At 41.4% G+C, this 23515-nt stretch overlaps 1 protein-coding gene across 8 annotated transcripts in view; it reads left to right on the top strand.

Moving 5' to 3' along the window:
- The window catches only part of LOC146358776 (uncharacterized), a 147545-nt gene that overhangs the window by 66312 nt on the left and 57718 nt on the right, over positions 1–23515 (top strand). For 7 of the 8 annotated variants that reach the window (XM_084819605.1, XM_084819659.1, XM_084819641.1 and 4 more), the window contains exon 2: positions 2563–2649. In XM_084819605.1, the coding sequence (XP_084675731.1) occupies positions 2563–2649 (87 nt within the window). Of the gene's footprint in view, positions 1–2562; positions 2650–14583; positions 14602–20463; positions 20512–22262; positions 22308–23114; positions 23166–23515 lie in introns of all 8 variants that reach the window. The other variant, XM_084819670.1, reaches the window with a different exon arrangement.

The raw sequence follows: 23515 nt of genomic DNA, 5'->3' as shown, positions 1-23515 counted from the left end.
AGACTTCAGTTGCACAAAGCACTACATGGATGGAGAAGAAACGGCAGTTCTCCTTTTGGAAATATACATGCCAGGAGTAATTCATATCTGTTTTGGTGCTTAACAAAAGCACACACAGTAAGTCAGAAAGCAGAAGTAAAGAAAAATGTAATAGTCCTTATTTTAACCACACAGGTTAAATTTCAGGTGGTGCATTGAGAATGAATAGCGGTACTCAGTATGGTTTCTACCTGATGGTTGGTGAACATGTAACTCCCATAAACAAAGTCCTATCATTAGGTTGTAGAAGATCATCTTCCTCCAATTCTAGGGTCCTTCTCCTGGATGACAACATTCTGAAACTGAGAAATGGTGGATAGCTGTGCTGGCTTTGACAACAGCATCATTTCAGCACCCTTTATAACTGAATCTCCCATTTTCAGGCAACTTCAAAAAAAATCGAACGTTCAGGTTTGCCCAGTTGTTTTAATGGCCCCAGTTAGCCTCCACTTGACCACTAGGTTGACATTGACCATCAACACAGCAACTAATCCGATATATCTTTTTAAAAGTACGCTGAATGTGGGAGTAGGACAGGAATGCAGACTCTAGTTCGTTGCCAGGTCAGAAGGCAATCATGATACTCAGCTGCTCTGGAAAAACAAATGCAGTGTCATGAACTACTGTATTCCCTGCCTCCCATAGTCCTCGTTGTTGTTCAGTCGTGTCCGACTCTTCGTGACCCCATGGACCATAGCACGCCAGGCCTTCCTGTCCTGCGCTCTCTCCCGGAGCGTGCTCAAGTCCATATTCATTGCATCGGTGATGCTATCTAGCCATCTCATCCTCTGCCATCCCCTTCTCCTTTTGCCTTCAGTCTTTCCCAGCATCAGGGTCTTTTCCAGAGAGTTTTCTCTTTGCATTAGGTGGCCAAAATATTTGAGCTTCAGCTTCAGTATCTGTCCTTCCAGTGAGCAGTCAGGGTTGATTTCCTTTAGGAATAGTCCTCATTACAGGGTATTACAATTCCCTGTCTACTGCTAAGTAGTAAGTAGGGTTGCCAAATCCTAAATGACAACATTCTGGTACCTGTGCAAGGCCCTGTAGCTGGATCCTTTGTATCTGTGGACAGAGCCTAGCACAGTCAAGTGGTGGAACCCACAGAAAAGTCTCTGTTTAGTAATACCATGGGCTTGAAAGCTCCTGCCACCAAGCAAAATACATCAGCATATGAAATCAGGTCAACACAGATTAATGTAACATAATCAGATTCCAGTTGTGTCGCAAGAACTAATTGTGCATAACTCAGTTAGGTGGCCCCAGCTATGGATTAGATATTAATAGTACAATCCTGTACAGGTTTACTCAGAAGTGAGCCCCACTTCCATGTAAGTATGCTTTGTACTTCAGTCTACGTCAGACGTATAAAAAACACACACACTCCACTCTCTTGTACTCCACTTTTTCTCACTCTCTTGTCATACACCCACGTGTATAATGCACACATGCCGTGCTCATGCTTCTCTCAAAACCTGTCTGCTGTTGTGGCTCTGTTTTACCAGGATCTCCTGGGACTGGTGGTCAGACGGCTTGGATTTGCGTCAACGGGGGCTGAGCTGATAGCAGTGATGGGTGGGAGCTGAGTGGCAGGCTGCTGGAAAGAGCAGCAGCAGACAGGCTTGAATCAACCGGACTGGACAAGACTGCTTGTAGTAGAACCCCTCTGGCTACTGCTTAGGGCAAGCAGGGTCTGCTGCTGTCAGGGACTACCACTTGGGGGGTGGGGGTAGAACACACCAATGACCACCTTCTGGGTCCAAACCAAAGCCAACTCAGATTGTTTATAGTTCAAATGTCTGCATGTGTAATGTAACAGCTTCTAGGGGCCTCCCTCTCCAAACTTCCAGTATACATGCATGCCCAATGCACACATAAATAATTGGGAGGGAGAAACACAGTGAAGAAGAGAAAAAATGGCTTCCCTGTTTACTTATACTTTCTTTCATCTGACAGGTGGGCCCGTGAAAAAATGTTTGGCAACACTAGTAGTAAACTGATTTTTTGATCCCTTCCCCATTTTCTGGTCCTATTAGACCAGGATCCCCTGCTGTCTGAATTAAAGTGGCATAGGAGGCCTATCTGTCACATTGTCTCAGTAGTAATGGAGGCTGCAAAATCTTTCACATGATGCATGTGGTGTAGTTCTGGTTTTCCAGGTTTTGTCTGGGTCAGGGTTTCAGTGACTTTAATTCCTATATAGAAGGGAGAATAGTGGCAAGGTACTGCTGATTTATTACTGCAGCAGTTTGATGAAGAGGCTGCACCTGCCCTAATTTTGCCTTCTGTGAAAACAATATTAAAATATTAACATGCAGTCCTGGAAGCGCTAATGGTATATGTTCAAAATACCTGAAAATGATGAAGAGTCAGAACATGGTAACTGAGTATTTAATATTGAGTGTGCTATTGTGATGTCAGCTATAAGAATGTCCTGCCACAGGCAGAGCCATGTGTAGTTTGATTTTTAGATGTTAATACAATTTTAAACTCTATGAGATTTAGCTTTATTCTTTCTTTTGGTAGGCTGAAGCAAGACTTGCTGCAAAGCGTGCAGCTCGAGCTGAAGCACGAGAAATCCGAATGAAGGAACTTGAGAGGCAGCAAAAGGAGGTATGATAAGAATGTTTAAGTGTGTGTGCCGTCTTTCTTCATTTACCTTAAAGTCTGTGGCACTTATTAATCTTTTGCATAACATGCAGAAACAGTCCTTTAGGAGCCACAGCTAGTAGTGATTGTAAGAACTCTGTTTAAAGGTCTGAAAAAACATGAAATATTGTGACGCTTCCTCTCATTGTAATAATCTAAAATAGAACTGGATGAAGCCAGAATTAAAGTACTATTATTGTTTCTTTTAATGTCATGAACCTATAGTAACGTTTTGTTGCTTTATATAGAAAAAGATATTAAAGGAAAGTGCTGGTTTGGTTGCTGTTTCTTCATCACCCATCAGTAAACTCAAATGGAATAAAAGCAGTGTTTGTAATCTGGAAGTGGAATAGTTCTAGTTCTTTCTTCTTGACAACTGGAGAGCTACTCCATCAGCTCTTTCTCTCTCTGATTAATTCAGGATCAATACTTGCACACTTATTCGGGGAATGAAAGCTAGAGGAGCATCTGTCGGGCATGTGCACAAAATTGGCACAGACTTCTAGGTCAATGCTGACAGTGACTACAATAGTGCTGAGAGTGGTTACAGTAGAACTGCTCATCGTTAGTTTGCATTTTGTATTTCTCAATGGAAAACATTTGGAAAAGATGCTAATTCTAAGACTAGGTGCAAATAGAAATTAGAACTGTCTCGTTGAAGAGCCTTTCTGTTATAGCTGTTGCTTCTATTTGAGTAGAATACTCCTCTTTGTCGATTCAGCCAGAAGGTTTACATGTCTGGCAGAGTAATTATATCCTCCTGCTGTGCTAGTTCTGAGTAATAGGATTTCCTAAACAGCATTAGAACAAACCATAGTAAATAAATATCATGACCCTGACTGCAAAAATGTCCATGAACATAATGTAAGCATATGATTTTGTTGCACGGGAACTTCAGGTCTCTAATAGTTTCTCACTTTCTAGTTTCAGAGTGTGTTTCTAGTGACTTGAATATCCCAACCTGTTTTCAGTTTTAAAAAACTTAAGACTTGATTAAATTTATTTAATGTTCATTGTGCCGGTAGCAACAAAATGAGAATGAATGATAAAATTGTTTCTTCCAAACAGAAGGCTACAACTGTAGACATTGATAAGTCTTAACTAACAAAAGAATAATTATGATGAAATCAAAATGAAGAAGTAAATGTAATAACTAAAACACGATTGAAATCTACCAATTCTAAGATTACTATAACCATATCAACAATTGGAAATGTTTAATAGACAGAGGTTCTCACATAAATCTTTCAGTTTAAAGAAATATTTTGTCTTAGTTTGGTCATAATTAAGGCTGAGTATAATAACAAGTTCTAGTAGACAGCTATGTTCTTTGTGGAGTCAGCTCATAGAAATGACACCAGGATTATTGGCGTAGTCATCCTTTTATAGACCAAAGCCACAAACTTAGAAAATGCTGCAGTGTATTCCAGCCCCTAAAAGGGATTTTCCTGTTCAAGCTCCAGCCAGCTTGGAACAGGAACCATGTTGCATTGTTTGGAGCTCACACAGTTGGGAAAGGAAAAGGACTTTAGTTAACCTTTGAGAAAGAGACTTGCCTGTACTGGATAGGGTCACACTCCCTTTTAAAGGTTGAGACTTGAGTTTAGGGAGTGCTCCTGTATATTGAGGTAACAGCCCCGACTACAAATGTGTTTTGCCATTCAGTTTTGGTTGGTGCATCTTCTCCAGGGGCAGGAAAGGTAGAAGCCTGGCCACTCTACACTTAGGTAACCTCCCGATTACTATAATGCACTCTGTATGGCACTGCCTTTGAAAAGTATTCAGAGACTTTGACTAGTCAGTGTGTGCCACCCATGGGGAACATTGACTTCCAGTACATTTGCAGGCAGAATTCAAAGTGCTGGTCCTAAACTGTTGGTGCCATGGCACCTTAGGGAACCTCTCTACCATATTTGAAATATGTCTATATGTGAAATATATCTACACACAGAGAAAATTTCAATTTTCTCTGTGTGTAGATCATCAGATGGGGTTTGTCTCTTGGTGTTTTGGCTTGTAGGGATTCGGCTCATGAGGGAAGTGGGGCTTTTTCTGTAGTACCCTTCCTGTGGAATTTACTTTCGAGATAGAGTTACAGTTGTTTTCTTAAATTTCAGAGGCAATATTATTGGCTGGCTGAACTATTTTAAGCTAAACAAATTGTGTGCATATGTTGGCTGATAGCTGTTTTTAGTTACTTCATTTATTTTGTGTGCTATGTTTTAATTTACTCTTTACTTTTTATATTTTTAACTTGGAATTGTTATAGTCCCGTTTCTGGGCTGAAAGATGGGTTAAAAATCAAATGTACAAATTTAACCTAGTGTTAATGGTGAAACTCTTAAATAATGGAGAAGGGGTAAAATCCACATACCAACAGTGTTTGCATATTAAGGGATACAGTGTGGGTTGCCTGTTAGTTCAAAATCATTATGTATTGTACCTTGAGATGAAGTATTAGAATCAAGGCCTAACATACCTGTGAGTCAAGTAGATGGCTAAAGTAACCAATTGTAGAGGTTAGTGCACTTTTTATTCAAAAAGGTTATATTATATGCTTTCCTGTTTCCCATCAAATTGACAGTTGAAGCTGTATCAAGTTGCTGATAGTGTTGACGTAGTTCTCCAGAGCTCCATGGAGAGCATGCATTCACTTTGGGATGGCACCTCCCTCTGGACCATGTAGTCAGAGTCAATTTTTTGCTTCTTCAAGGGGAGGAGCCACCCTGATTTCCCAGACCTCTTTCCTCCTGTAAAAAGAAGGGAAAGAAGAAGCACCATAGATCTAGGGGGAGTCTTCCCACATCCACAAACGGCACTGTAGATCTTCCTCCCCACCCCTCCTCTAGATCCCATGAGAGCTCCTGTTTGGCGTCGCTCTTGAGAGGTTCAGCTAGCCCTACCCCCTTTTCCTCCTGCTCTGTCAACAAAGCAAGAAAGGGAAATAAGCTTGGGAAGGCAACAAGCCCACTTAAAGGTTGGGGGCTGGGGGGAGCGAAAGCAGTAATAAAAAGCCTAAAGGCTCAAGCAGGCAACAAGCCCATTTAAGGGCTTGGGTGGGGGCAGGGGCAGGGGGAAGCAGTAGTAAAAGGCCTAAAATGTCTTCTGGTTCAGATGAGTCAGACTCAGAAAATACTGGCAAAGGTGAAAGGCAGCTGTCTGAGGAGGAGCGTCAGCTTTCTAATTCAAAGAGCAGACTCTGTAATCCAGAGCTGTTCTCAGCACTGCTGTCAAGGCCTTTCGGAGACTCCAGCTTTGTGGGGACACCACTGTGCCATCTTGAGACCACAGACACTTTGGTGCAAAAAGGGGATAAGATGGCCTTCCCTCAGGCCCTTACCAAGCCTATGATGGTCCCGCTACTGCATCCCTTCAAGGAGGCCTGGAAAGCCGAGTAGGCTAATCCCTCTAAACCAGTCAGTCCTTAAACTGGCATATAAACTCTATTCCCTTCCAAGCAAAACTGTGGATTTGCTGAAGGTCCCTGTAGTAGACGCTCCAGTTGCAGTATTCACTTCCTGTGTAGCAATTCTTGTTGATGGGGAAGGGGGACCTAAAGATCCATGTGCACTTGCAGGGATTTCAGATCCTCCGTTGCTGCCTTCAGGGCATCAACTACCAATTCCTTTTTCTCTAGAGCAGTTTATCTATGGGCAGAGGATATGGCAGGGGCAGAGTCCATACCAAAGCCTTTAAAGGATGGTCTCAAGAAAATTGCATATACAGCTGCTGCCCTTGCAGATTTGGCCCCAGACCCTCTACAATTCAATGCTAGAGTCATGGCATCCAATTCCCTGGGCAGAAGGAACATTTGGCTACATCATTGAGGTGCAGACCTTGGTTCACAACCCAGGGTTGCTAATTCTACCTTTGAAGGAGCCAAACTTTTCAGCAGTCCACTGAAGGCAGTGTTGATTGAAACGAAGAAGAAAAAGACCTTGCTGACCACTATGAAGGAGGACTATAAGCCCAGGCAGCAATCTTCCTTTCACGATAACAAGACCACACAGAGAACCAGTTCCTCAGGTGGTTTCAAGAACAAATGGAACCATTTATCTAGATCCTCAGGGAAAAGTTCTAGTCAATCCTTCAGCTGTCCTTCCTCCACCATTAAGAACAGGAAAAAATACTGATCTTCTTGACTCTGACAGTCTACCCCCGCCCCTGTCAGTAAATACGGAGTTGACTGATGCTTTTTGCCCCAGTGTGGATCACTACCAGCTCAGACAGATGGATCAAGGAGTCCATAGCTTGGAGCTATGCCCTGGCATTCACTTCTCGGCCCAGAGACCGTTTCTCTTCTCCCAGGGCAAGAACTCAATAAAGCACAGTGAATTCTTGAGAGCCATAGAACAGTTCCTGACCATCAAGGCAATAGAGCCAGTTCCTCACACAGACATCCACTCTGGGGTCTACTCCATTTTTTTCTTAGTTCTCAAGAAAAACTGTGACATAAGGGCAATATTGAATCTTAAATGACTCAACAAGCATATCCTCAAGAAACACTTCAAAATGGATACATTCTGATTGATTGTGGAAGGATTGGAATGAGCTTCCAATCCTTCCACAATCCTTTCTAAGTTCCTTGCTTAGATAGACCTGTCAGAGGCATTTCTGCACATTCTGATAAGGGGCTCCCATCGTCGATTTTGTCAAGTGCCATTTACAATATCATGCACTGCCCTTTGACTTGACCTCTGCACCAAGAGTATTCACCAAGGTGTTGATAGCTCTTGTGGCTCACCTAAGGACCAAGGCGGTATTGATCCACCCTTATCTGGACGTTATCTTGATCCAGTCTCCTTTGAGAAACAAATGCCTGATGGGCATATAGACCACAGTGTCATGCCTGCATCAACATGGCTTTGTGGTCAATATAGAGAAAAGCCATCTGATTCCTACCCAATGACTGACTCATCTAAGATACAGGGAAGTTCAGGATGTTCTTATCAGAGGAGAGACATGCCAAGATCTGGAATTGCTTGACCACCATGATGGCAGACCTCACAGCCCTGCCAAGCTTCTGGGTCTGCTGGTGTGTAGTCAGGACCAGGTATTCTGTAATACCTTCTGGGCAAGGTTACATATGCGGCTGCTTCAACACCATCTTCTCCCATTCCAGGACCAGATAGTGCAGTTCCCTCACACCTGGGTCCAGGTACCTTCACATCTCAAGTTAGATCTGAAGTGGTGGATGGAGCCACTAAGGTTAGAGAAGGGTGTCTCCCTGAAGGTTCCAGTTTGGAAAATGCTCACCATGGATACCAGCCTATTTGTCTGGGAGACCCACCTGGGGACTGAAGTCATGCAGAGGTCCTGGTCTCACAAGGAGAAGCATTGCAGCATCAATTGGACAGAACTTCAGGCCATTTTCCTAGGACATCTTTCTTATTTATTTATTTATTTATTTATTTATTTATTTATTTAATGTTATTTCATTTCTATACCACCCCATAGCTGAAGCTCTCTGGGCTTTATGAACAATTCATAAAACAACAACAACAACAGCATAACAAAATACAACATTATGATAAAACAGACTAGTGTTTTAACATATAAAATTTAAAACGATTTAAACAGCTAAAAACAATTTTAGTAAACAGTGTTTTAATAATAGACCTGTGTAAGACAGTAGACATAATGCCATTAAGTCATATGCCATTAATTGCCTGGGAGTAAAGGGCAGTCTTAACCTGGTGCTGAAAGGATGACAATGTTGACATCTGGTGTTCTATTCATCCCTGTTGGGCAGCCATATCCTGTCAGGACAGACAATAGCACATCCAAAGCCTACATCGACAAACAGGGAGATTAAGTCCTCATTGCTGAGCAGGTTGGCCCGGGATCTCCTAAGGTGGGCAGAGGCCTCCCTCAGGTCCATCTCAGCAGAACATCTAGCAAGAGTGCCCAGTCTGACAGCAGATTGGTTGAGTCTGATGTCTCTCAAGAAATCTGAATGGACTCTCAACTCTCAGATCTTTCAGATTCTGATTGGAAGGCTTAGAAAACCATCAGTGGATCTGTTTGGCACACCACACAATGAACAGGTTCCTACCTTCTTCTCAAGGTCCCCATGTCACACAACAGCAGGCACAGATGCTGTTGTGGCACCATGACGAGAAGGGCTACTGTACACCTTTCCCGTAATAATACTTCTTCCCAAGGTGATATGCAAAACCTAGAGAACTTCATTGGAAGCTATCCTGGTGGCTCTATATTGGCCCCAGCATCCATGGTTTCTGGACTCGATAAACATGTTGATCCAGGATCTTTGGCCACTGCCCAACAGGAAGGATCTGCTTCTTCAACATAAGGGTCTTATGCTGCATCTGCATCCAGACCTTTTCCAGCTAATAGCCTGGAGGCTGAAAGGCAGTGGTTGTTGAACCTGGGTTATCAGGAGTCTGTTCTTAAGACCCTTCTGTCTTCCTGATGAAGTTCCACCAATTGGAAGGCCTTTTTGGTTTGGTGTCAGAAGAACAATAGGGAGCTTGGAGGTGTACAGGGGGTGTTGGTTTTCTCCAGGTGGGATGATAAGGGTCTGAGAACAAGTACAATTAAGAGGCAAACAGCTGTGTTTAGCAGTGTGCTGGAATGCTAAAGGAGTCCTCCCATTTCATCTCACCTGCATCTCAAAAGGTTCTTAAGCGGAACCTAAAGGTTCTTAATCGGAACCTAAAAGGTTCTTAATCCCCCAGTTGTACATTGTTTTCCTACCTGGAACCTGAACTTGGTTCTTATGGCACTGATGGTAGTCCATTTGAAGCCATGGCCATGTGTATTTCAAGTTGTTCACTCCTAAAACAGTCATTTTGGTGGCTATAACTTCAGCAAGGAGAGTTTCAGAGTTAGGAGCCCTCTCGGCTGATCCACAATTGTGTATTTTTCATGATGATTAGGTGGTACTTCATACCTAGCGTTCCTTCATACCTAAGGTTAATTCTGCTCTCCATAGATCTCAGGAAATTTATCTTACATCATTCTGTCCTAAGCCTTTTCATCCAAAGGAACGGAGTTGGCATAAACTAGATGTGAGAAGGGCACTGAGGTTCTGTTCAGATAGGACAGCTGCCCACAGGGTTTCTAGCTCATAGTTCATTTCCTTTGACCCTAAGATCTTGGAAGCTAAGGTGTCAAAGTCTTCCATTTCTAGATGGTTGAAAGAATGCATTGTGATAGCTATCAAGCTATAGGGAAGGACCCACCTGGGGGGGACGACTGCTCATTCCCTGAGGGGAGTATTGGTCTCCACGTTTAAGGAACATTTTCCCATCCTGGACATATGTAAGGCAGCCATGTATGCATCAGTTCACACATTTGTTAAACATTATAAAATTGTCACCACTTCTTCGGCAGATGCTGCTTTGGGGCAGTGTTGCAAAAGGTGCTGGAGCGTTGAATGCTGGTTCTTTACCCTCCCTGTTGATATACTGCGTTGTTACATCCTGAAGTGAAGGAACATCCTCTGCGGAGCTCTGGAGAAAAAGGAAATTTCCTTACCATGAATTTTTGTTCTCAGAGCTCCATGGAGAGCATTCTGCCCACCCTGCTAGGGACTAAGTGTATTATTCTGTTAAGGAGGAAGGGTTTGGGGTGGTTACGGCTCCTCCTGGGCTGTGTTGCATTGGTGCCCGGCATGTTTGCTTGTTTTTTAAACTTGTTTTGAGTCGATCATGTTCATATTTTTATGCTGTTGGCGTAGGTTTACTTTTTCTTTCTTTAGTTGTGGGGTTTTTCTGTGCTGTGTCAGTCTGGTCTGGGAGGGTGGGGTGGCTCCTCCCACTGAAGAAGCAACAAATTGACTCTGTCTTCATGGTCCAGAGGGAGGTGCCATCCCAAAGTGAAGGAATGCTGTCCATGGAGCCCTGAGAACAAAAATTCATGGTAAGGAAATTTCCGTTTTTCTTTTCATAGTCCTATCTGATGTCATCCAGTTACTTTTTCTTGGTCATTTTTAGGGTGTTGTACTACATTTTTCATTTTGTAAAATCTTCTCTATCCTGCCTTTTTGTTCTCACACATTTTCTGAAGTTGCAAATCATCATTACGCCCGCTGAAAACATTTGTAAATTAAGTATGAGAGTTTATTCTTAAAAGCACAATGTTCTGCAGCTGTGGTACAAGTAATTCAACCTGGAATAATTCCAGTATTTACACTATTGTCTTTAAGATGTGCCAATGTATGCTTGGTAAGGGAATGTTCATACATACTCCTCTGGAAAGGTTTTAAATCTTTTTGTTATACTTGGGAAAAAAACTTCAAGTCATTGTTTCAAAGGATGATAATATCAAATTAAAGGGAAATAGTAATGTAATCCACTGAATAAGATCCTACTATGTTAGCTGATACAGCAAAACCCTATATGCTTCAAAGCATCTGCCCTTAGGTGACCGTCTCCTGTTTATGGGTGAAGAGAAGTCTACTGCTAAACTATCAGAAAGGTGTGTGTTTTCTCCGAGGAGAAATTAGAATTACTTGTTTCCACTTGACTTTTTTTTTTTACAGAATATCACAAAGTATGTATTTGACTCTCTAGTTAAGGAGAAGTTATCATTCTGCTTTCATGTGTCCTTTCCTGATGTATCCTACTTCAAAATGTATTTTTATTAATAGATCAAGGTGGCGGTTCTCTAATTGTGTTAGAGTATATTCCGAATATTTGAAGCCTAAACAGACCCTGATGTAAAAGTCAAGCAAAGATTGTTCTATTGTTGGTATAAAAAAAAAGAATGTAGCACAGTTTTCTGTCCTCTGGGTGTCAGTAAGTCATGTCAGTATAATATGCTGACCCAGTTATGGCAGTGTAAATAAGATTTTCCTGGGCAGCCATCTACAGTAGAAGATGGGAGAGACTTGGAAGAACACATTTTAATCAGCTACCATTGTCAGGAAATTGCCTTCAACGCCTGGTAAAAGTCTTTCAGGACTGAGCTTGTTGGTCTCTGCTCCCTTTTGCTTCCATGACAGTTCGTGTTCAGTGATAAGATTGCACAACAGTTAAAAATGCATGTATTCTATTCTACAGCTGTTAGAGGGAGAAAATCTTGTCTTCGTACATCAAGTAGCTGAACTGGTCATTTCAGTTAAACACAAATTCCTTTTGATAGAGTTGGGGAGGGGACAATATTATAACATGGACGAACATCTAAAATTCTTAGTGCATCACTCTTTTGTATTCACAATAATGAGTTTCTCAGCCAGTGACTTACTTTGGCTGTGACTTACTTTGCATAGAAGGAGATGGAAAACCAGATCTATTCCTCTCCTCACCACTTTCAAGCTGCCCCACTCATCTAAAGTGCCTGAAGTCACTATGCATTGTACAAAAAATAAAAATAAATCAGTCTCTTCTAACATGCTTACAACCTATCTGTCCTGACGCATGGGGAGATGGATAGAAAGGGGCAGAGAATGCACAGTTGGAGTGTGCCCAAGAGCTCCCTGTGCTATCTCAGGGGACTCTGCACTGTCACTTTGCACAGGCCAGCTGGCTGGGCACATTTGTATATTGCTTCTGTTCTCCATGCCCTCCATGGAGTGTAATTCCAACTTTGTGGTGGGCAGTACTACCAGCCAGGACAAAAGAAGCATGTGAGACTACTGAGCACCACTTCAGACCCAGCTAGCTACTACATGCAAACTGACATCCCACCCCAGAGTCCTTGGCAGTGGCACAGGGTGCACACCAGGGCACATTCCAACTTCACAGCCCACCCCCTCCCAGCCACCTCTTGCTTCCTTCTTCCAAAGCTCCACCACCCATTGAGGAGGGAGGGGGTGGGTGGTGGTCACTGCAGGTGGTGATGGTGGGGAGCAGATGGTATCCGCTGAAGGACTAGATTTTGCTCCTAGACTGCCAGTTGTTAAGCTTTTTTTATATATTGGGCGGATTTGCACATCAAGCTAAGCGAACCTGCAAATAAGCCACCATGGGTTGGTTGTTTGCTGAAAAACCCACAGTACTCCCAACAGACGATTGGACTTGTTGTGGCTTGTTCTCCTGCTTATTCCCCCTGAGTTCTTCCGCTGGCTCCAGCATGTATCCCAGAGGGCTTTGAGGCAGAACTCCTTGTTGTCTCAGTTCCTACATCAGCACCATTTCTGCAGGTGGTCCGCTGGGGTTGCTGGCTACCGACAGAACATATACAAATGTCATGGCACACAAGTAACATGGAGGGGGGAAATTGTGCACATCTCAAGCAGAGCAGTAAACGGAGAGGGAAAATTGTACAAATGTAAAGGCAGCTTTCAGTTGCTTCTGTGCACTTACGCAGCACCAAAAAAAGTTGTGAATGCATTCGGAACACTCTCCAGTATTCTTTCTTCGTAATTTTTAGGGGCATGAGGCTGGGGGGTGCTGAGAAAGGATGAGAGAAGATGGCAGCAGCACAAGCGAGATAGTGAGGAACAGCAGGGTTTTTTGCTCTCTGGCCAGGAGACTCTCTAGCTGTTCCTGGCAACCCATGATAAAATCGCCCTACCAGGTTCAGTCAAGACAACAAGCCATCATGGGTATCAGCAACCCTAAAACAAGCCATGGGTTCTCAGGGTGGCTTGTTTCTGAAAAACAAGGCACCTTGCAGAAACCGCATCTGGTTCACATGACACGACAATCCACCGTGGCTAATCACCCATGGCAAGTTGTGTTGTGTGAACCAGGTCATTGTCATAAACTGAGATGCCCTATTTAATACTATACAAGTCTGGTTTGTGTCCTAAAATATAAACACCACCATAATGAATCTAGAGATTTCTTTTTAGAAGGGATTGATGGTTGTCTGCACAGTAGAACTTTCCTTATGTTCTGAATGCAAGATATAGTTTGTGCACTGTCCAGAGCACTTTGCTTGAACATTTGCCCATTCTAATAGAGCCCTTTCCTATTAAAGTTATTTTCCATAAATACATGCTTGAATGTATGATCTCAGGACTCATTGTTAGCTATCTAAAGTAGAAAGGCTTAAAGAGTGATTATGTAGCATGATCAATATAGTCAGCAGTATGTTTTGCACAGGTATGGATGGCATGCTTTGTATATAATCATGTTGTAACTAGAGAAGCTACTTAGAGTGGCAAATGCATTTTTTGTCATTTAGTTTGGATAATCAGGAAGTGGGAGGTTGCTTTCCCACTCCCCCTTGTCCTGAAATCTTCTGCAGAAGTAAAAAATCTGTTTCTTTTTTAAAAAAGGGTGTGGTGTGGGAAGAAGCTCCATATTAAATTTAAAAGTTTTGATATTCATCTGTCTTGGAGATAGGCATAATACTTACAACCATTGTAAAGAATTTACAGTATAAATACCTGGTTTATCTTGTGGAAGTAATGACCAATAATGTTTATGCTATGCCCACCCAGTCCACTAGTACTGTAAGGCTTTATGAATCTATGTTTTGGTTGCACTTTCCAGTGAATTTGAAGTCAGAGTATAATTTGATAATCATTAACAGTTATTCTCAGAACATGGCTACATTGATGAATTACAATGGAGGCTGGGTTGGAAACTGTAGTCACGTGTTGCCAAAGTTCCCAACTGGACCACTGTATATGCACAGCTGATAGCTACATCTATGGAGATCTGGAGATCTGTCCCAACCTAAATTACTAGGCCAGCACCTAAAGAAGAGAAGAGAACTGGCACATTGCTGGATCCTCTGGTGGGGTCTTAACACATCCAAGAGCCATTCTGAGCCCTATACACTGATCTCTGTGCAAAATAAAGGATCTGTTGAAATTTTCCTCCATCTCTTGTTTACATTTTGCATTTTTTGTAAGTAAAAGTAAATGGCATTGAAATGTGGTTTATTCCTGTATTCTCATTTACTTGTGTATTGGAAGAAGTGTCTCTTGCCCTTATATGTTCCTCCTTTCTTTCCTTTCCTTTCCTTTCCCCACTGTAGATCTATCAAGTTCAAAAGGTAGGGTTTGCTTGACTTCTTGTGTGATTGCATGCACTTTTTCTCTTGTATCAGGAATCGTGATAACCCTTGAGATATAAATCCACTTAAATATCTCAGGTATGCAGCAGGTTTTACTTAGAAATTTATATTCAAGACCCTTTCACTTATTCCTAAGCTATGTAAAATTCTACTAAGTTACCCATAACTAAGAAGAGTGAGCTTGATCTCCTTATGGCTTGTTCAAATAGCAGCTTCTCCCATGACTGACTTACTGCAAAAATACTAAACAAGAAACCGAGGGAAGCAATATGCAGCACAGCACACTGTTTGTCACAGTTGCTCTTTTTTGACTGTCACTTGTGCTAATTCTCCTCGTCTCTGATCTGTCATTTAGATGTGTAGGGACCAGCATGGAAACTGGAAAACTATGGGTTTTCCATAGCCTGCCCGAGACCGTCAACATCTGGAGGCACCCTATCTCAAACACATAAACACTCCATGCTACACAACACCAGTGTAATGCTGACTTGCTTTTGTTTGTAGAGTCATGATTACTTGGCTTTCTCTCATAACTGATTGGAACAGTCCAAAAAAATCAATATTTCCAGCAAAACATTAGATACGAGAAGGTACCTTATAGGGTGGTTAGTACAAAGTTACCACTCTGTGTTGTTGTTTTTAAACAAGAGTTAGTGTGGGTTGCAACTTGGCTTGCACTGGAATAGCAGAGCGTAACAGTGGTATAAATACTGCAAATAACAAGGACCTTTGAGACTTCGAGTGATTACTTTCTTTTAATATTTGGAAAAGCTGCATTACAAAAAGACCACAACTGGGAATCCTATTTATCTTACTAGTGTATTAAATGAAGCAGTCCTTAATACGATTTAAGTCTTATATACCCCCCCCCCCCACCCAGATACATAATTGTAATGAAGAGAGAAGACAGAATCCAAAAATCTCTTCACTGGTAAACTTGCTATTATTTATTTCATGTTTTGTAAGTCACAGAGGATTCTGGCAATCAGGCTCCTTTTCCTAGGGTGACATTCTCTTCTTCTTTTGCATGTTTTCACTGGATGACTGTGCTTATTAATGCTTCTTGAAAGTGACAGAATGGCCGTGCAAATTAAGCTGTTTCTGAAATGGGGTGTTTGCATGCATTTTCTTGCTTGACTGCTTTAGTCTGGAACTGTGTACAGGAGATACTTTTCAGAGACTTGGAGGAGATACTGAAGAGCTGTCATTGCCTGTCGTATACATGTTCATGTTTATGTTTCACCATGGTCTCCAGTCAAACCAGTTTTGCAGTCTTCTGTAGTGCTTCAGTCACACCTGGAAAAAAGCTGAAATCCATTCCCAACAGTGTAGTGAGCACTGCTGCAGAAGATGAGTGTATAATTGCCACAGGTTATATTAGATAGTGTTTAGAACATCACTAGTGACCAGTAACATCCTGCCCCAATCCTGCATCCAAAGTGGTCTTAAGAATTTTTCTTTAAAAACAGGGGTGGGGTGAATTCCTTAAATATGTGTGGCACATCTTATCCACGCAAGTACTCATGTAGAACTTTAAGAAGAAGAAAATTAATGCAACAAATGGACTTGGTTTGCATGATACGACAGGCTCTGTGGCTTAATTTACCTGTGGGGGCTGTCATGTTGTGCCAGCCAGGCACCTTAAACAAGCCATGGGTTATTTCATGGTTGTCTAACCCTCTCTATTGCCCCTGCAGTGGGTGTTGAACTCTTAGGTTAGAGTTGCCAAGATAGTGATAAATCAGATCCAGGTTTACTGATAAAGGAGTACTTTACTGAGTAACTTACAGCACACAGGCATACCCAATGGTTGGATCAGACAGCTTCTCTGAACTACGAGCAATGGGGTACAATGAGTTTAATACAATACATGTTAGCAATGAGGCAGCCTAACAGCAGCAAGCACCCCCTAGTGTTCATTCCCAGCATAGACTAACAGCGCTTGGTTCTCAGCACAGCCGCCTGCATCTCAGCATAAACACATAGCTTCACTTCCCAGGCACGGCCTGATAAGGCCTTCTAGCATTCATTAGTATGGAATGTGCTGAACCACGCTATCAGCCTTTTGACTCATCTTCACATGCTCAGAGGCTCACTAATAAGGGAATTGCACCAATAATGAACTGAAGCAAGGCATTATGGATCTCTAGGCCCCGCTAACACTACAGATGACTTGGTTACGCTCCTGGGGCCAATACACCCTCAAACAACCCCTGCCAGCAGGGTTCACATGGCACCACAAGGCATGGCAAGCTTGTCGCTCGCAGGTGCCTGGCATGATGTGACAACTCCCATGGGTAAATTAAGCTGCTGTGGGCTATCGTGTCATGCGAACCAGGTCATATCTTCTCTACAGTAGTACTTTGCCATTTCAAAAACACTCCCTTTAAAAAAAAAAAATCCATGTTTCTTGAATTCATCTCCATGACATTCATTAACAGTGTATGGCTGCTTGCCCTCTGGCCTAGTTAATTTCACTTCTCTGTTGATTTGTGTGTGACTCTAGCAAAATATTGCAATTGGAAAGTAGTTTCAGTTACTTTATGGACATGATTGTCTATTCACAGCCATAAAGAAACCTTTGCAAAGTGAGTGTGGGGCGGGGGAGTATGTAGTGTGTTTAATTGGTTCTCCTCTTACCAGATTATTATGTCTAACAGATACAGGAACAAGAATGTACCTATTTTCACTTGCATGCCATCTTTGTTAGAGAAAAGGATGTGTTCACATACAAGAAGAGGGTATTAAAGCAAAAGCTGATTGAATGTGATGTGATCTGACAACTACCGAACGTGATGCCATGTCACATAATGCACTAATGCCAGGATATCTCAGCAGTAATTTTAAGAAAAAACTAATTAACAGTGCCATAGTGCCATTTTATCCTTATATCCATATAAGGATAAAATACAAATGAATAGGATAAAAATCTTTGTAGGTGTTAAGTATTGTCCTTGAAGACCAAAATATTAATAGTGCTTTGGCAAGTCTCCAACAAAGAAATGGTTCTGTTAATATACTTCCATCTTTTCCAACTAGGAAAGTATCACAGAAACAGTGGTCCATAATACACTGTTTCCTACTGGAGTTTTGCTTTGTTTTTAAAGAAAACGCCTTGCAGTAACTATATAAAGATTTTTTATTTTTTTTTTACGGAATTTGGACTTCGTGTACTGCTTGAATGTACTAGTCCGCTGTTAAGTTCATAGTCGATTTCACCCATGTAAGAAGCATAATTTGGAAATATGCTCAGTTGCTGAAAAGAACAAATGGATTTTAAGGGTTGCCAGAAATCTGTCTTTAAAAAGCAAGCACAGCTACTATGCATATACTGTTAATTACAGAGTGATATACAGGCATACTTTATCACATTTCAGCAAGCCAATAGGGCATCTTGTTAAGTAGTGTGTCAGGAAGAAGTAGAAACGGCTTACATACTTGAGATATTAAGTACCTATTTAATATCTCGACTAAGACTGATACCTTCATTCCCATATGCAAAATAATGAACCAGGAAGTATCTCTTCTCTGTAGCTGTGTGTTCAGTATTAGAGCACAGTTGTTGCTGTATTCACCTGTCATGGAGTTGCTTCTCTTGTACTCAACCACAGTTATTATTCACGACACTAGTCCTCTTTCAGGATTGCTATAGGAAGCTTTTGCAAACAGATATTTGTATGATATGAAAAGAGCTTTTTAACAGGCTGTTACAGGCTCCATTTGTAACAGTCCTGGTAGGTTGCTTCCATATAAGTCCTTTCCTGCTCCTGAAAAATTATCAAACACAATGACCCAGTTTGCATGATCATCGCAGCCCACCATGACTTGTTTAAACCATGGTGGGCTGGTTCTTGAATATTCAAGCCACAGCTTGTCATGTTGCCCAAACCAGGAAGGCATTGGTTGTGCAAGGGTTAAACAACCCTCACATAACCCCAGAACAGGCCATGGGTTATGCAAGGGTTGGTTAACCCTTGTATAACCCATGCTGCCCAGGTTTGGACAACAGGACAAGCCACAGCTGTGGCTTGTTCAAAATGGCTGCTGGCATGCACTGCAGCCCACCATGGCTTAAATAAGCCACAGAGGCTTATTTGATCATGTGAACTGGCCCATGTGATGCCTTAAAAATGTCTTCATGTTTGAACTGTGTTGGAAATTCAGGCCCTCGCACCATTCTCCACTTCTTTCTCTGTGGCATCATATGCCTTCTAAAAATTCTCAGAAATCCATTACTATTAGACTGTCTTGAAACAGCACTGCCACTCTTCTCAGAGAAGCTTGCTTGTGAAAAGCAATTTATGCTCAGTGGCTTCAAAAGTTATTGAACATTTGCTGTGGCTTGCAGCTTTGCATGAGCATGTTTGCCTGATCCTTAGTTTATGTGTGAGAGAATATAGTATTGTAGAGATTACTAGTAATGCAGGAGTGGGCAACGTATGGCTTGCAGGTGATATGCAGCTTTTGACTTCATTTGTTAGGGGGCAAACTGGCCTTGTCTCTCCATTGTTCTTTTTTTTTTTTGGAAGTCGACTTCCTCTGGACTGACAGATGATTCAAATGTGCAGAAAAAGAATGCAGCACACTCTCTCCTGGACTTACGCTTTTTCAGACAGTTCCCCATGAAAAAATATCCTTTAATAAGAAAGCTAGCTATTTACAATAAACTTTGTGTTGCAATCTGCAAATCTCTTCACTGTTGCCCCTTTGTATTTGCCTTGTCTCATCTCTTTGTAATCCTCCTTGTTCTTTGCTCTTCACACATTCTGACCTATTGGTTAAACCCAGTCTCCTCTGTTTTTTCGTGTATGCCCATTTTTTAATTGTTGTGACACCCTACTATTGGAATTTCCTCCTTCTCAATATTTGTGCTGCTCTTTCTTCGTAAAAAGCAGAAATGTGTCCTTTTATTGTGATGCTTTTTCCAGATGACTTCTCATGCTTTGGACTTGGTTATCACCCCCTCTGCTTAATTTCCCTCCACTCTCTCTTTATCCTCATGTCTTACCTGGTTTAGATTGTGAGCCTGTGGGCGTGGACCTTCTGAATTATATTTATATGTGTACAGTGCCTAATCTTTTTAAGTTTTTGATATATTGTTGGGACTCGCTGTATGGTGTGCTTTTTCTGCATATTTGGATCTGAGTAGTAAAGTGTTAAGATGACATCAGGCAAAAGAAGTTGACCTGATCCTGCCTTGATAGGAGAAACAGGCTCAATGCAAAGTTCCCACTTTCTGGTTCATTGAAGGACTTTCATCCTCTTAAACCTATGGCTAAGAGTAGGTAAGTTCAACTTCAGCTTGTGAGGAGGAGGATACAGTGCACATTCTAACTGGTCTTGGTGCTGAATAAGTTGCTCACCCCTGTACTAACACTTTTATAAAGGGCATGCCTACGCTACAGAGGAGGCTGGGACCATTTTCAGCTTAGTTGCCAGACTGATGTGTTGAACACTGCTCTGAACTTCCCTCTAAATTGATATGTTGCTTTCAAAATCTATTCTTGTCAGACTTGTTCTAGCTCTAGAAAGATTTCACCCTTGATCTTCCCTCTTGCCTTGGTTGGAAGGCAGTATGTGCTAATGCCAGTGGACTCAAGCTATCATGATAGTATTTGCAGATTAAGTCCAGTTTTAGAGATTTTCATGGTCTTGATGCATCTACAATGTACTTAAGTGAGGTTAAGCTATTCAAGTCTGGAGTAATGGTTCCTTAAAACCAGTTACAATTCAAAGCAACATGTTTTATTAAGACAAAATCTCTAGTGTAGGCATGCCTTAAAACTTGTGTATTCTGTATTTCTCACCCTAAATTCTTTTCCTCTCCTCTTCGATCTATAGAAATATTATGGTCTGGACACAAAGTTTGGCGACATCGAGCAGTGGATGGTAGGCTTTGTCTAAGAAACCAGTATTACCTAAAAAATGCTAACATCTTGGATGAACTACATATGATAGCTGTTTTCCCTACTCAAAGATGTCTATTTGCATTCCTGAACTCCAGTTACTATATGAACACATTTTTCATAGTTGAAAGACTGATATAGTTTGGTATATTGCCTCTCAGAAACCACCCGTGCCCTTTTAAAAACTAGAAACATTTTTCAGGGATGTCCTGTAATATTGCTATAGTGTAGAATACTTAACAGGGATTTAACAGCACAGTATTCCTTTAGAGGCTTGCCAAGCTACTCAACAGATACATAGGTTGTCAAGAAATACCTCCTTGTGGGAGAGGGGAGAATAACTCAAGGTAGAAAACTCAGCTTATTGGAGACCACTTCACAGCTAACAACTAAAGTAGTGAGGAAAATTAAGAGCTCCAGTGTGAAGCTGAAAAATACTCAAGTTTCAGATGTATGTAGCGATATATGCACATTGTAGACAGTGTGTATGTAATCGACTTTCCATTATAGCTCATTAATTGGACATTTGTCTCATTTAACAAAAGCATGCAAATTGATATGCTGAAATGGCCCACATTTTCCATTAAATGGAGTCTTAAATTCTATGGTATACTGGTAAACAAAATACTAGTTACCAGGGTGTACTCTAAGTACTCCAAAATAAAGGTATCTATGTGTTTTCATGGTACTATCAGAGTGTAAATGTGCTAATAAAGATTCTTGGAAGCAGAGAAGTCACTTTGTACATGTTTAGCTTCTTATTTTTCAGAACTCTGAAAACTTCCTTTGTACTTCCTAGGTTTATATGCTCGACCATGTTGTCTTCTTCCCTTCAATCCATTAGTAAATGTCCCTGCCCTCTTTTTACTGCCTTTTTTGCAGCTGCAGTTACAGTGCAACAGCTTGCATTTGCCATGTGCAATCCTAGCTGCATTAACCATTCACTTGAAGTGGAATTACTGTTGTATGTGTGAAGAAAGAAGGAGTAAGGCATGAGGTACCCTTCAGGCATATAGGACAGCAGTAAGGGCTTCAATTCAGAGCACTATAATTTAGCCTCCAAACTGTTTTCCAGCTTTCCTCCATTGAATAATAGCTTTGGTTACATGGTGGTGGTTTGAGAAGTGTGTAAATGGACATAAATATGAAATTGTTTCAGAAAGTAATGGCAATTTTGACAGAGCCATTTTGTTGTTGGTTCCCCCAATCATTCTTGTACTTTTTTTTTTTATTCTCCTGGGACATATCTGGGCTTAACATGGGGAGTCAGCCATGCAGACTACATGAACTGTGCTGGTCACAGTTACCTCTGTGGATGGCAAAAAGTTAGTTCAGGTTGAAGTGTACTCTACATATCTGGACTGTGCGGACCAAAAAGATTAAAACAAACTTCTCAACCCTGAAATCAGAGTGGCTTTAATATATGCTTATAGAATTCCTTATCTTTCAATTGTACACCAAGAAATTGATGTGGGTTTGGGAAGAGACTAATGATGTGTGATTTCATATACACATAAGATTACAGGGTCTGGGACAGTAATGAATTTCAGATATGGTGAAATATCCTATTACCGCTTTTCTTCTTCATATATCTTAGAAAAGCTTTTTTAATTATCCAGGGCAATCTTGCAAAATCTAGCTATGTTGTCAGTCCTCACTTTCACTTTTAAAGTTCTGTAATAGTGTTTCTCACTTCAAACATTTCATCTTCTATCTTTCCTCCTGCCTTGGTAGGAAGACAGTGAGCGTTACACCCATAAATCCAGAAGAAATGCCTCGGTCAGTATTATTTGTGCTTTGTGTTACATTTTCATTTTAAACTAATACATAAAAATAACCAATTACATTGCTCTTCTTTGTGAGAGAGTTATGGAGAATCCCTGCAAATTTACCAGAAACAAAATCTCACATTATTTCTTTTTAAATCAAAAACCTGGGAAAGTGGGTGGGATCATCCACTTCTTCCTCTCATGCACAAGTTCCCTCTATCCTTCTCCTACTGATCTAAACCACAGTTATGTCTGTCTGCACTGACCTTAACTATGCTTAATGCTACCAACTGTTCACACTTAACTCAGGATAATGAAAGAATGCTGGTGAATCCTGCTTTCAAATTCAAGCTTATAAATGCACCCTGGTCAGCATTAAGCATAGTTATTGTTGGGAGGTGTATGCGTGATGATGAATAATGGTTAAGGGTGGGGGAATTTGCACAAAAGAGGGAGAATGGCTAAGTGTGATGTCTGTGTTTGCCAGTCCTAAGTAACTGGCAGCAAGGAGCACTGGCAGGGACCATACATAGCTGTAACTTCACATAAAGTGAGATTGTTTAGATCGCCTGCCAGAGTACATGATAGGCTAATAAAGCTCAGGAAGTTTCTCTTTTGGACTTCATTTTTCTGGTGTTTGTTTTTCTGTATTTTCCATTTAACATAAATGAAACATTCAGTAGCGCATTCTGTGATGGTTTGGGGACCTTTTTTGTATTTCATTTAAAAAACTTTCCTGAATTATTTCTAACTTAACGATTGACATTTGCATCTCTTCCATTTGTCTCTGGTGTCGTCTTCACTTGCTTCTCCATAGGCTTCGGATGAAGATGAGCGCATGTCAGTGGGTAGTCGTGGAAGCCTAAGGGTTAGTAACAAGTGATTAAACATGCGTAACCATTTCTACCATTTACCAAAATTATTTTCTCCCCCTTTCCTTAGAACGGGTGGTTTCCCTTACCCTGCATTATTAATTTGATAATTGCCTACTTCTCATTGCCTCCCTGGTTTTGCTATTTTAGGTTATAAGATCTTTTCTGCCTGAGCCTTGTATTAAAGTCAACATTTTTAAGTTGAGGAAAGCCATGGAAGCCTGGCAGGCTCTCTAAGTGTAGTAAAGTGACATGCAGCAAAGAGACTGATTTGATAGAGAACTGTTAACAAAAGCTCCTGTGAACAATTACATGGCAATGTGATTTATGCACATGTAACGTCTCA

This window comes from Heloderma suspectum, chromosome 1 (genome assembly GCF_057233095.1).
Source record: "Heloderma suspectum isolate Gila_16-S chromosome 1, 16-S_ref, whole genome shotgun sequence".
Lineage (NCBI taxonomy): Eukaryota > Metazoa > Chordata > Lepidosauria > Squamata > Helodermatidae > Heloderma > Heloderma suspectum.
The sequence above is the reverse complement of the archived record's forward strand: the minus strand, read 5'-3'. Positions and strand labels throughout refer to the sequence as shown.